The 15440-nt window shown below is 34.2% G+C and overlaps 1 protein-coding gene across 29 annotated transcripts in view; it reads right to left on the bottom strand.

Annotated features, from left to right (window-relative positions):
• The window catches only part of STXBP4 (syntaxin binding protein 4), a 213656-nt gene that overhangs the window by 110585 nt on the left and 87631 nt on the right, over positions 1-15440 (bottom strand). For 27 of the 29 annotated variants that reach the window (XM_038547771.1, XM_038547784.1, XM_038547778.1 and 24 more), the window contains 3 exons: positions 10905-11021; positions 10362-10411; positions 8174-8304 (listed from right to left, as the gene is read on the bottom strand). In XM_038547771.1, coding sequence (XP_038403699.1) covers positions 8174-8304; positions 10362-10411; positions 10905-11021 — 298 coding nt within the window. Of the gene's footprint in view, positions 1-5161; positions 7917-8173; positions 8305-8511; positions 9706-10361; positions 10412-10904; positions 11022-15440 lie in introns of those variants that run through there. The other 2 variants (XM_038547774.1, XM_038547775.1) reach the window with 2 other exon arrangements.

Here is a 15440-nt window from a genome sequence, read left to right as displayed (position 1 = left end):
TTCCAAGCATGTGACTGAGGTAAATCATTTAAGTTCTCTGAGCCTTGATTTTTTCATATCTTTCAAATTAGAAACAATAATGCCTGTCTCATAGGGTTGCTGTGAAAACATATAGATGAAAAATAGTACTTACAAACTATCTATGGCATTATTATCTTTAAATATGTTTATCTGTAGTAGTAATACTAATACTCTACTGTTAAAGGCAGAAACTTCTAGATCTATTCTGAACTGGTATATCATATTAAATAATTAGTAAAGCTGTTACAACACATGACGGCTACTGCCACTGTCTCCTCTGAGATGAGCTGTTAATACTCTGTCCTCATATGAACCTGGAGAACACCTATTTCATTAACCTGAAAGAATGTATTCCACTTGGATAAGGACATTTTCAGGTCTTGAGGGAAAATACTTCTTTCTGGCATCATTCATATTTTGCTTGTCAGGTTATAGGTTGAAACATGAGTCCCATGGTAGACACTCTATTACTGCAGTCAGTTCTAATGGTGAAGGAATTGAGAGTTCCATTTTTTGGAAGAGAGAAAATACACTATACTTATACATCAATGCCTTCTGGAAGTTTGAGGCAGTCCTTGTATTTTTTTCCCCCCTGCTTCTGTGTTGGAAATCATTCTACATTCCCATATTAGTACTAAGGTATATATAGACTTCTACCTTGTACATCCTGTAATCCCCTTGACAACTATATTCTTGTCTGGTGGGAGGAATTAAGTCTATTTGTCTGGACATGCCTTCATAGTTTCTAGCTAATGGTAGTATATGTGATTAAAGTATGTATCTGAAATATTTCCCTGGAAATGGTCTTCTATGAGGACACTTATCATGTGGTAGTTCTGAGACTGATTCACACTAGATATTTTTTGTGTATGCTAAATACTGGAAATATGGTGCCTTTCTGATTTTTATGACCGACAAACTGTATTTTGCTTTCTTCCTATGTACCAACAGAAAATAATAATTTATATAGATTTGGCATTACTAAGTAACTTTAGCACTTCAATTCTCAGGAATTTATTTAATGAAAAAGGCAAATACCTAAGAGTTAATTAATGTGCAGAAGAAGCAACAGGAAAACATGAGATAGTCGAAGATCCAGGAGGACAACAGATCATTGCTTTGTGCATCTGGACTTCTGGGTACTCACTGACCCAGAATGCACATGAATATCAAGTTTAAACATTAATACTGAGTTTCAGGTGTTCCAAACTCTGACATACACTGATGAACTACTAATCTCTTTTTATTTTATTTTTTTTAAGATTTTATTTAAGAGAGAGGTAGAGAGAGTGTGCATGCACAAGCAGGGGGTAGGGGAAGAGGGAGAAGTGGACTCCCCGCTGAGCAGGGAGCTGGAGGAGGCAGGGCTCAATCCCAGGACTTTGAGATCATGACCTGAGAGGAAGGCAAATGCTTAACCGACTGAGCCACCCAGGGGCCCCATGAAATATTAGTCTCTTTTTAAAAATGAATATTTGTTCCTTGCTACTCAAACCTAGCCCAAGCTACTATCCTGTTTCATGTCAATCACATCTTCCTGCTTTCTTCACTCTTGCCACACCTATAGCCCAGTTTCAAACAAACGCCTGGATGATCTTTTAAAATATGGATCAGAGTTTTCTCCTGCTTAAAACCATGGATGGCTCCTATGACACTCAAAATAAAATCCATACTCCTTAGAATGGTGTTCAAAGCCCTGTATGGTCTTTCTCTTCTCTACATCTCCACCCTTATCGCATGCTTATTCATCTGTTCGTTCCTATGTATCAGAAACCCAGGCTTTCTTCTGTCCCTCCAATATGTCAGATTGTTCCTACTTCAAGGCTTTTGTACTTGGCCAGAAAAACTCCTCCCATAGATTTTCTCCTAGATGAATCTTGACTCAAATTCACCTCTTCAAAGAGGGTTAACATTTCCACTTATAATATCAGGTGGATTTATTGTATGCATAACAGTCATTGCTGCCTGGAATCACTTATTGCTAATTTGCTTGTCCATTTCTACCTAAGCAGCTTGACAGCAAGGGCTTTGTAAGCTAGTACCCCACTGCCTAGGTCAGGGTCTGGTTGATTGCAGATACTCAATAAATAGTTCATGAAGGAATGAAGTAATAAACCTAAATGGTTACCTTTTTTTGTGACATATTTTTCTGTCACTTTTTTTTTCCTGGAAAAAAATTGTACCAGGAAAGAAATTACTTATTGTTCTTGAAGCTAACAATAATTTGCTCATGTAAAGCAAAATTAAATAACCCAAGCACAGTTTCCTTTCCAGAGATCACCCGAGATTACATTTGATATATTTTCTTAATGGAACATCACAGCAGTGACCTACTTTCAAATTGCAACAATACGAGAGAATATGTGAGTTAATGGTTTTCCCTGAATGGTGTGACAACACCAGTATTTACAATGGGTATTATCTAGCTCTGAATGATCAAGCCACTAGAGAACAGGTCTACCCTACAATAAAAACAGGTGAAATAACATCAGAGTCACTAAACTATCCCCTTATGCTTGGAACAATTTGCCCCAATTCTAGGAGAGAAAAAAAATATAAATAGCAACGATAACTTTATGAAGAAGTGAATACTATAGTGCCCATTCTAAACAGGATAGCTGACTTTCACCAAAAATATAAAGCTTTTCCTTTGATAAATTCATGTCAACTAATAAAAATATGTGCGGGAGGTAATTAGAAAAGCAGTAATGATAGTTTGAGACCTAGAATAAGTACAATGAGAAGATGCTGTATTGAATCTGACTTCTGGATCTAAAAAAAATTATTATAAAGTCCTTCAAATGTTGCAGTACAGCATTTCCCCTTTTTCTCATAAGAACCTTTTACCATCTGCCTAAATAACTTCTAAGCAGCTTCTGAATATAAAGACAAAAAAGCAGTTATCACTGACATTCTAATTTTAAAAGTTAAAATATTGCTAGTTTCAGACAGGGACACCTGAATGGATGCAGGAAGCTCACATAGACAAATATATGTAATCACATGGTTATAGTGGGGGTAAAGTTCACCTTTGTTTTCAACTAGTCAAGTGAAAATTACAGGTTTATTTGACAATTTGTAACAGTTGAACATCCATATTTCTGCTGTTATAAGACATGCTGTGATGCAGATAATTACATATGCATATCTATGCACACTGCTCAATATTTTCTTTGCAAAATACCAACAGGTGTATTACTAGGTTAATATATGATCACTAAAATATTATTTTAACTTTCAAAAACATTTTTCAAATAGATATTTTAAAATCTCTTGATATATGTAGCAAAATTGATTCCCAGGAACATTGTGCCAAATTATATTCCCACCTGTAGTGGATGAGAATATTTACTTTCAACTTTAATTAGTGGTAGGCCCAGATGGCTCCTAAATTCGATGGATTTTTTTTTTTGTCTAATATATAACTTAAGAAAAGAAAGTATATTCTCCACAGGAAGATTCCTGCTCCCTGCTTCCTTTGCTCAGGCATCATTTGGGTCTTCGTGGGTGTAGAAACCTTGGCTCCAGCTGCTCATCTCAATCCCGTGAATCTCTGAAGCTTAAGAGCTCACTTATCATTACAATTTTACCCTCTGTTCTTCTTGGTGCAGAGAGACATGCATTCCTTGGTTTTCATTTTTTAAATACACAAACATAATTTTAAATGTCATTTCTAAGTGTAGGAGCAGAATGGGGAGGGTTTGGCATGAGATCACTCTGCCATCTTGGTAGATGGTAGTTTATTCTGAATCTTGACAGCTCTATTTTCTTGCTTTAGTACTGTAGACGTTTTCATGATCATATACTGGTATGCTTATATATATATATATATATATTTGTTTAAAAGACGTTGAATGAAATATATATATATTTGTTTAAAAGACGTTGAATGAAATATGTGTTTGGGTAAATATGTATATATACACACACACATACATATAATATATACATGTGTTATGTATTTCTCTTTATAAAAAAGAGAACTTTCTGAATTTTTAAAAGATTTTATTAAACTTTTTTTTTAAAGATTTTATTTATTTATTAATGAGAGACACACACACACACACAGAGGCAGAGACACAGGCAGAGGGAGAAGCAGGCTCCATGCAGGGAGACTGACATGGGATGCGATCCTGGGTCTCCAGGATCATGCCCTGGGCTGTAGGTGGCCCTAAACTGCTGAGCCCCCTGGGCTGCCCAAGATTTTATTTATTTATTCATGAAAGACACAGAGAAAGAGAGAGAGAGAGAGAGAGAGAGAGAGAGAGAGAGGCAGAGACACAGGCAGAGGGAGAAGCAGGTTCCCCACAGGGAGCCCGATTCAGGACTTGATCCCAGGACCCCGGGATCATGACCTGAGCCAAAGGCAGATGCTCAACCACTGAACCACCCAAGAATTCCTCTGAATTGGCTTTTGACCTTGAAAGATGTGTAAATCCCCCGGTTGCACTGATATTCAACCAAGTTGTTGTTGGTGTTACCCTCTCAAAGCTCTGGCTGCGAGCTGGCCAGTGTGCACTTGTGTTATAAGGTTGATCTAACAGTCTGAGGGGAGTAAGAAAGGAGCCAGGACCAGAGGTGGCTGTAAAGAGCACATGGCATTTGGGGCAGAAGCCACTAACCTGGGTGAAGTGCTCCAGTGCATGTCAGATGTAACTGACATGCTGTCTATGCTGTCTAAAGAACCAAGCCCCAGTTGGCTTTCTGCTCGACACAGAATCTGTGAATCCCGAGGATTTCAAAAATGCCACTGACTCACCAAGATAAAAGAAGAAAAAGAGTCCATTTACCTCCTAATTCATTGGCTTAATTCATTACCCCTTCAAATTAGAATGCATTAAGAGCTACTGTCCTGCCATAGTGACTTCCAATTATTCCCATAATCTCCACCATTGTTCAGCAGGAGTAACAGGTTGGCTGTTCTTGCTCTCACTGTATTTGGATCCTACCTGCCCTATTGAAAACTTTTTGGGATTTGCCTGTAACTGCCAGTGCTCTTGAAGATTTTTACTCCATTTTTATATTCCATTTATCATTTTCATGGGAATTTTGAAGGAGGGTAGATGCCTGTGTTTGTGCTGCCAATCTACCAGGAAATCAGGAAATCAGTAAGTTCTTACTAAAGACCTCCTATAGAATATCTGCCCAGATATTATTTTATTATGCATTTAAAAAACTGCTTCTTACTGCTTTTATTACAGAACTATTTTTTTCGTCAATCCAGGTGTCAATCAACACTGCAGTTCAAACTAAGTAGTTATTTCAAATAAAGAGCATACTAAAACATTATGGTATTGACCATGTAAATATTGATGGAGATTGATACAAGCACCTTTAAGGGTTCCAAAACTAATCAAAAATGCCTATTTGTCTACGTAACATTTCAGTGGAGGCAGGATAACGGAACATACCAAAGTTTTGTTATAGTTAGCAAAAAACAACTGAAAGATAAGATGCTGATTCAGACATTTAACCACAGTTTCCTGTGATGGTTACACTCTAACTCAAAATCGAAAATAACATTATTATATACTAAGAAAAGCTCTCATCTACCATATTTTCAAATGGATCTAAATTCAAAGAAGATTTAGACAATAATTACTTAATACTTAGTACAGAGAAAACGTATATTTAAATTAGCTGCTTTAAAATAGTAATAATGCAGTACCAGCATTATTAGCACAAGCAGTAGTAATCCATTTATGGAACATCTTATACTACCAGGTGCTTGGTTAGCTAGTCTCCATGTATTTCACTTGATCCTCCAATCCTGCTACTTCAGATATTACGAACTCCACCTTTTATATGGCAAAAGAAAACCAGAGATTAAGTATTTTGCCCAGCGAAGTTGGATGGCTAATTGGGGTGCTCCCTGGGGCACCTCTAGGGATCATCAGAGGTTCTGCAGAGCACTGTTTACACGGGTTCAAACTGCTCCTCTAGGCTGCCTCTAAGATTCATGTACTTCTTCATTGCTAGAGGCATCCTGATGAGAGCTGGCTGGCCACGTAGAAAGCATTCATGTTCTCTGTGATCCTATGTCTAGGTTCTTAAGTTGGGGTTTATGAACACACTGAAGATGGATGCAAATGTGTATAACTGCACATATCTGGTATAGGGCTTTTACCAGACTTCAGTGGAGGCCACCATCCAAAAAAGGTTCAGAATTATCTTCTAGATATTCCCCAGAGACTGATTTTAAGTGATAACACCCAAGAAATCTGATTCTCATTTCTGAGGAAATCCCCTAGTATAACATCCCAGAGTGTACTTTTGTTAAGAAGCAAGTTGAGGCAATTACCCAAGAGAAAATTCAAAATTGTTACTTGAAATATGCAGAGTCACACCAAAGGAAATGAGGTTAGAGACTGCAGCTGAATTATCTACCTCATGGTAGTGATTTTCTGTGTTTCATTACATATAGAAAAAAGCTACTGCATAAAGAGAAAAAAAATGAGCTGAGTTCATCTGAATTATCAAACATAAAAAGACAAGTCAGAAAAATTATAAAATTATTGGGAATATAGCCAATATTAGCAATTATATTTCTAAATAAAAAGACAACGTAGAAACTATTTGCTAGTTTAAATAGGAGGCTAGGTACAATCTTATGACAGATAAAAAGTGCAGATGGAATTTTTCTCTTTTCTTCCAAAGAAGTTCTGCTGAATTTCAAATATTTTCTTTGAATAATCATGTTTGACAAATGTAAAGGTTAATGTTAGCAAGGTAATTAAAATTAATGATGGCAATGTCCGCTGGGTTATGCATGTGTGTTGCAGGTGTTTCCCTCTACTGTTCCCACCCTAACTTAAAAATGTCTAATATAGAAAATTCTGAGTATACACATAATACATTAGGAGTGATTATTTTCATCTACCCTGAAATCTATATAATTTCTTTACATAAAGAGCTCTTATAGTGTTTTTGAAATATAATTTGATTTTTTTTAATGTAATAGGTTATACAAAATTAAGAAAAAAGAAAACCTCACTGTAGAGATTGAGCATATACTGTTAGAGGCATGGTTTCCAATCTTCTTTCTATAATATAGTTTGGAAGTTAAAAGTTACCCCAAAGAGTCTTTGAATATTATCCTCTACAAAGCCAAACCATTTACTACCCAGGACTTTACTCAAAACTTACTTGGATACTTTTTTAACAAGAATTGTATCGTATTCCTACATTTATAGTTATACGTATTTGATATCTGGTCCTCAGCAGAGGGGAGATTGAGAATGGCAAACAGGGATAGTAGAGTGGTAGAGGTCAACATCAAGACAACCCACAGACAGACTGACATCAAGGGAAGAGACAAAAGAACAAACAGGTAAAAAGGGAGTCCAAATCTGTGAAGAAGCACAAGTGCTGGGAGACAGGAGGGGAGGATGGAAATGTCCAATGGTTTAAGCTCTCCCCAAGGACTGCCCGTCTGCTGGGACATTGCAAGTTAGTCAGCCAGTTGCCTTGCTTCTCTTTCTTGCTCAGTGCTGACTCTGGGGGCATCCATTGACAGTTCTTTTAAGAGAGGTATTCTGTTGGCCCTGGCTTAGGAGTAAATGCTTGAGCTAGCAGCTCTGATGAGCAGGGAACTGGTTCAGCTATTCCATAGCTCTTTAATTAATTATCCTGCCGGGTGCCCAAAGGTCTGTTCCTAGTTTTCCCTGCCTGCGATCCTGGAAGTTTTCTCATGGTTCTACTTAACTCACTGTTTCAGCAGTTTTGTCTTTCATCTTTATTGTATTTGGGGGTCTTTTGCTCAGCTGGGCTGTACCTTCAGTTTTATTCCATCTGTTGTATATTATTCAAAAATTCTTCAATGTTGGTTCTAATCTTTCAGGTTTCCAGCACTGCCGTGGATTTATTTTTGTATTTATTCTTCCATTTCAAAGAGACTTTGGATGGAAGTAGAGGTAAAAACATGTCTTAATCAGCTATCTTCTCTTGGAAGCCATTTCAGGCACGTTAAATAAAGTAAATATTCTCCTCCTACAATAGGTGTTTTAAGATTTTAACGATTAGCTATTAATTTTACTGTAGGCAAGCCAACACATTTAACAAAATTAAACTGTCAAGCTTGAAATTTCCTTTTGGTTTTGTTAAATGAATTACTAAAAAAAATACAAAAGTGAAAAAAGTGCAGAAAACTTACAATCCATATCAAGTATGGCCCGAACAGATTTAACAAGTTCCTTAGATTCAAGTGCCAGTGTTGCTGGGATATTACGTCCATTCCTTCTTAGTGGTGTGAGGGAAGTCTGAGAAGCTAGCATAGGTCTTTCACTGTGAAGGGCAACAATATAAAGTTGAACTTATTGTACAAATAATAAAATCTGCTTGGTTAAATAATCTGAATTCTTAGGTACAAAAATATTTGTATTTCTGGGAATATTGTATTCTTATAACCATAAAATGAAGTAATCACAAAACGTTTGTTTTCAGTTCTTTATTATGTAACAAAGACATGTATAAGAACTAGGTTGACCTCATAATAGGAGGAATAAATCATTTGTTGGACTTATTTTGTGCTTATGTCATGCTAACACAATGTAGCCCTTTAGTTTGCAAAAATTCAAATGAAGCACTTAAACATAAATTTATTAAATGGACATTTACTATCACTTCCTATAATATTAAATATAAATTCTATGTTTATTTGCTCCTGAACGTATCTTTATTTTTGAAATTTTTTGAACTGAAATTATATAAAATCTAAAACATCACAGAGCATTTATATCACTTTTTGAAGATGTAAATGTCACCTGAAATGAATATGCTCTGGTGTAATTTAAAATGCAAGGTTTTACTGCAAAAAACCATTATGTTGAGACTTTTACTTGAAAAGAGATCATTTTAAACTGGTAATGAAACCATTATTATTTATTTATTATTACTATTTATAATCCATCTTCAATAAGCATGATGGATTAATTCACAAGAAGCAATTAAAGCATCAATTCTCAAATTCAAATACAGAGCCTTTATTCTGTGTTGAAAGACAAAGGCCAAAATTTATTACAGAAGTTATAGTATATTAAAAAGCTTGAATCATATTTTCGTAGAGTTTAAATTTCCAAGATATGGTGAAAAGTTGCTTAATATTTTTTAAGGTTACCATGAACCTGTTTAAGGCAAGGGCAGGCTCTGGCTTTTAAATGATCATTCTTAACACCAAAACTTTTGAATTATTATTCAAGGTCACAAGGAGATTCTGAGGGTGGTGATGGGGGACACATCTATCCACACAGGGGAATCTGATTGAGTATTTTAACATTCTTATTGAAAATAATTAACTGAAATTCACATAATTATCTTACATTATAAGCAGCACAGATAGCAATAAAATGTCAGATCTTTCATTAGAATAAAGCATTACAATAAAATGAGCTTAAAAGTGTACTGATATCACATAACATTTAGAATAATCCAATTACAATGTTGTACACCTGAAACTAACATAACATTGTGTGTCAACTACATTTCAATAATAAAATTTTTTTTAAAGCATACTACTGTAGACATTTTTCTAAAGTAAAAAAAAATGCTATGTGGAACGTTAAAATATAATAAGAATATGATGAATCATCTTCATTTATTAAACTGTTGTTTTCATAGTAAAGGGCATAGTTTTCCTGTTTCTTCAAGCATGCATTGCTAGAAGTAGAAGTACATTGCTGGTGGCAGCTATTATAAGATGAGGAGAAAAAAACTGCTTTGAAAATATATATAAACAGGAAACTTCCTTTTGTTTATCTTTCATTATGTATCAAAATGACCATAAACTTGCAGTTTGAAATACATGAATCTTATTAGTATGTTTGTAGCTCTTAGTAGGAAACTTTAAATTAGAAACAAACTGTGAATAACAAAATCAAGGTGTATTCTCCAAATATATTTCTTTTATTTGTGTCTACTAAATGTTGAAAATGAAAGAACTGATTGCATGAACCTGTTTTATAAAATTCTCTTTGCCATAACAACTCATCTGCTCGGTTGAGACTGATCTTTAAGGTAATTTTTACTCATATACAGATGCTTAGAGAACTTTAGGGTAATCCCATCTTTATAGAATTCCTAACAAAAACAAGATAGGTGATTCCTACCTCAATTTTAGAGTACTTGGTTACAGTGACTGGCTAAATACCTCCAGGAATTTCTCTTACAGAGATGGAGTCAAAAACAACATGTCCTTGTATCTATTTCCACAAGACATTAAAAAACAGCATCCAATAGGAGTTATGTAGCATCTTAAGGCTATTTAAAAGATTTTAGTATTTTAGTCACAATTACAAAATGAAAAATGTAATCATATTCTACAGGAAACAATTAAATATTCTTACCTTAAACTTGATAAAGGAGAAGAATTATCAGAAAATAATTCTTGAATAGTCTAGAGAAAACATGACAGTAAAGGAGATATGTAAGTTTGATATCTGTAAGATGTCTTAACTAAAATTTATAACCTCCCCCCATCTCCCACTCCCAGTTGATTAAAAGGTACTTCTGTTACATGGAGGGAAAAATCAATTACACTGACATGGAACTCTACTCAGACATGTAATAGTTATGAAAATATTTATTTATAGAGCAAATATTTATCAAATAATGTTTAAACAATAGTATTAAGAGTTTTGAGAAAGTGTTCATTAAAACATAGCATATATTTAGGATCATTTAACCCTATCTCAATTATTTCTCTTAACAATCTATTGGTGCTGGTCTTTCCATTATCTATGCCATTTTAAACCTGATTATAGGTTAGCATTGCTGTTTTGAGCCAGAGAATGTTTCACTAGTCACCAAACACCAGAACATTTAAATATATGTCAGTCATTTACAGATTTTTTAAAATGGACATAAAGTAATATAATGGGAAAATTTACCTCTACAAAATGAAGAAGCTTTTCAGTGGATGCCTCAAAAGTTTTTCGAGCCATTTCTGATTTTCGCAATTGGCAATCAAGCACTGTGATTCTCTTTCTTAACTCCTGAACACTTTCCTGGACAGAAGTATCAAAAGGAAGGTCTTACACATTTCTTTGATTTTTATATCAGTGGCTCCTATTTTCAGTTTATATTAACCAATATCCAACATTATCATATTACTTATTTTCTCTTACTGTACATATCTTCTGACTTGGAGAGGGCATTTTACTAATTGCATATTTAAAGGTTAAACTGCACAGGGATGCTGCAAATTTTGAGATAAACTATATATGAGTTTGTTGATTCTTATAGTAAAATACATTTAAATATACATTTAAATCCAGTTTATTATGGCTTTTCTCTCTCTCTCTCTCTCTCTCTTTTTTTGGACAATACAGCTTGCCAGCTGTTGGCATAAACTGTTGCCAACGTGGCACAACAAAAATTGCTGAAGATATGCATATATATTTAATGTAATCTGATCCAATGTAAAGCTCAGCTGGCAGGGAAGTAAAGGAATCTCATGGACAGTAAAGGAATTCCATGAAGACAAGCAACAACAATGCTGGGTAAACCCTTTCATAGGAATATGCATGCACTGCAGCATAATTTGCTCTGATAGTACATCTTTGGGCACAGTTGGCAAATGAGAGAACTTTAATAGGTGAATTAGAAAGAAAAAAACCTTATAGAAATAAATATATGATTTCGATTTTGGTTCTGGCAAGTGGGTTAAAAAAAGCCTATAAAAAAAAAAGCCTATAATTTCTAATCACAAGCCCCTACTCATGAAAGTTGGAGGTCATAATTTGTATTACCCATGTGTCCTATAAATTTATAAGCTGAAATTTTAGTTTAAAACAGTTCCAAACTGGTAGACGCAAACACAAAACTTCTGTGGAGGGATATTTTCTAAATCCAGATCTCAAAGAATTCCTACATATTATGTGCCAAAAGAACATGACCTCAGGAAATAAGCTACCATGAATAAAATCAGCTGAAGGAAACAAATTATAGGATCAGACCTATAAAGACAGCAGATATTGGAGTGATCAGATACAAACTATAAAGTAATGTTTAGTAGGTTTCAAAAATTAGGAATTTAAAGCATAACAAAGGGAAAAGAAACTATAAAAATAGATCCATATAACATAAAATAATAAATCTTAAAAATAAAAATATAATAAAAATTAAATTAGAAGCTCATTTATGGGTTTAATATCCATTAGATACAGTTGAAAAGAGAATGGATAAACTGGAAGGCAGAGGTAAAGAAGGCTTTCATAATGCAGCAGAAAAATAAAAATGGAAAATATAACAGAAGGAGAAAAGGTAAGGAGAATATAACTAGATGAAGATCTAGCATACACCCAATCTGAATTACACATGAGGGTTCAGAAAGAATGAAAGAGAAATTGCTCAGGATAACAATTTGGGGTTTTTCAGAAATAACAACAGACATTATTCCTTAGATGAGGAAGCTCAGTGAATCTCAAGCAATGTAAATAAAAATAAGTCAACACATGACTCATCACAGTCAAACTGCGGAACACTGAAGATAAAAAGATCTTGAAATCATCTAGAAAAAAACAACAGATTGCAAACAAATACCAGATTGAGTACTGATATCACAACCATGGAATAAAAACACTGAAAGAAATTGAATGCCAACTTACTTTAAATGTAGCAAAAATGTATTTCAAGAGCAAAAGTTCAATAAAGATGTTTTCAGACAAACACAACTGAAGAGAATTTGTTACCAACATATCCTCATTAAATACATTTCTAAAACATGTACTTCATGAGGGAAATAATTTTAGCAAGGTCTGAGATGCAAAAAGAATGCTGAACACAGAAAATGGTAAACATGAGGATCTATTTAAACAAAGGTTGACAGCACAAAATGAACTGTATAGTGTCTAATTTATGGTGTTAAAAGTCAAGAAGGAACTAAAATACTGACAAAAATAGAAACTGAGTAGGAAGGGATGATAGGATTTATGTTCTAAATCCTATCTTTTATATTCTAAAGTGCTTATAATATTTAGAAGAAGGGGAAAGCTAGTGATTTGTGTTATAATTTAAAATAAAATGTTAAAATTTCTAAGATAATCATTAAAAATTAGAAATGGAGTATATACTTTCTAAACTAGCAGAAGGAAATAAATGGAATGAGAGCTGGGGAACACAGGAAAAATCTAAACCAATTAAAAAAAAAAACAACAACAACAGGCAAGAAATAACAACTAAAAAAACAGCCAAAAAACACAGTACACATAAAATGCATAAATTAAAAGAGGGTGAAAACGAAGCCAAGTACATTAGCAAATAAGAGTAAATGGAAAGATCTTTCTAATTAAAGGTCAAAAATCAGTAAGATGAAGAAAAAATTCAGCTATATGTTATTTACCACATATACAATTAAAACACTACATATAAACTAAGGACACTGCATATAAAACAATCCATCAAAAAACTGCAGAATTCTTTTCAAGCTCACTCTGAACATTGTGAACACTGGCCATATAGTAAGCCACAAAGCAACCATCAAAAATTTTGGAGTTGTTATGCTATAGACTAGATTCTCTGGACACAATGCAGTTAAACTTTTTGTGCCTCACTGGTAAGTTTATTAATAAAGATTCAATCATAAATATGTAAATTCTTCACTAAGTAATCTATATATTTAATGCATTTCCAGTAAAAGTTCCAACAGCTTTTTTTCCCCCTTTTGCTTGAATTTATAAGCCAAGTCTAAAATTCATATAAAAGATCAAAGGGTCATGTAGTTAATATGTAGTTATATACTTTTTAAAAATATGTAGTTAATATACTTTTAAAGAAAAAGTACTAGGCAGGGTGATCAGATATCAAGACTTACTGTAAAAGATACAGTAACAGTGTGTAATTGGCATAAGAACATACAAATAGACCAGTGAAAGAGAATAGAGAGGCTTCAGGAAGATAGGCACACATGAAATCTTGATATATGACAGAACTGATTTTATAGATCAATTAGGAAAGAAGAGACTTTTGAATAAATGGTACTGGGATAGTTGGTCATTCATTCAGAATAAAGAAAGAATAAAATGGATCCCCACCTCCATATAATGCCACAAAACCAATTATAGAGGATCAAAACTTTAAAACTTTAACATTTTAAAAAATATTTTATTTATTTGAGAGAAAGAGAGTGCACACAAGCAGGGAGAAGAGCAGAGGAAGAAGGAGTGAAAGAAGCAGATTCCGTGCTGAGCAGGAAGCCGGCCAGGTGTGGGACTCAATCCCAGGACCCTGAGATCATGATCTGAGCCCAAGGCAGACACTTAACTGACTGAGCCACCCAGGTGCCCCCAAAACTTTAAAATTTTTAGAGGCAAATATCAAAGAATACTTTTGGGAATGGAATAAATTCTAAAAAGACATGAGGGAAAAGACTGATAAGTTTGACTATATGAAAATCAATGTTTATTTTACCATTGGGTGAAAGGCGAACCATAAATTGAAGACTTTAATAACATATAACTTAATACAGGAATAGCAACTGAACATATGAACAATCACTACATATCAATATGAAAAGAAGAACCCAATGGAAAATATAATGAAGAGGCATTTCACAGAGAAACACAAATGCCTAACAAGTACATAAATATATACTCAACTGGGTATCTGGGCCAGGGGTTAAAGCCCTGGTTTATAGCATAGGGGAGTATAAATAACTTTACTATGGCTGATTTTAAGCTACCAACCTGATGTCACTGAATATGCAGTTAAGAAGAGATGCACACAATCACCTATTGTGAGCCAGTGCCAGCTGGTCCCAACATACCAGTGGCTCAAAGTCGTTAGTAACCAGGGAAATCCAAATTAAACCACAATGAGATTTACTTATCACACCTACCAGATTGATATAAATTAAAAGTAAGTGAAAACAAAGTGTCAGCAAGGGTGTGGGGTAAACAATATCTCTCATTCACTACTGATGGGAGTAAAAATTGGTTTAAGAGTTTTTAAATGCAATTAGGCATTAAAGAAAAAGTAAAGTAAAGTTGATGGATCATCATTCAACCTAGCAGTTCCACTCCAAGATATGAACTCAAGAAAAACTGTTATGTATGTGGAGCAGGATATATGCACAAAAATTTTTTTTAGCAACGTTGTTCATAATAAAGACAATTGGACTGTTCATCAAATACAGAATGGACAAATATACTGTAGTATATCCATTTAAAGGAGTACAGAAAAGCCATGACAATACATGAACTGGCTATAAATTTCAAATAGATGAATTGGAAAAATAAAAGGTTGAGTGAAAAGAGCAAGTAAGAATAATACATGTAGGATATTTCTATTAATGTAAAGTTGATAAACAGGCAAGACTCAACAACATTTATTGTTAAGAGGTATATAAACATATGTGGTAAAATTATCAAGAAAATGGTTAATACTAAATCTAAGAGAGTGGTTACTTCTGAGGGCAGGGGAGGGAA

This window comes from Canis lupus, chromosome 9 (genome assembly GCF_011100685.1).
Source record: "Canis lupus familiaris isolate Mischka breed German Shepherd chromosome 9, alternate assembly UU_Cfam_GSD_1.0, whole genome shotgun sequence".
NCBI lineage: Eukaryota > Metazoa > Chordata > Mammalia > Carnivora > Canidae > Canis > Canis lupus.
Note: the sequence above shows the minus strand (reverse complement) of the source record. Positions and strands in the feature narration are given on the sequence as shown.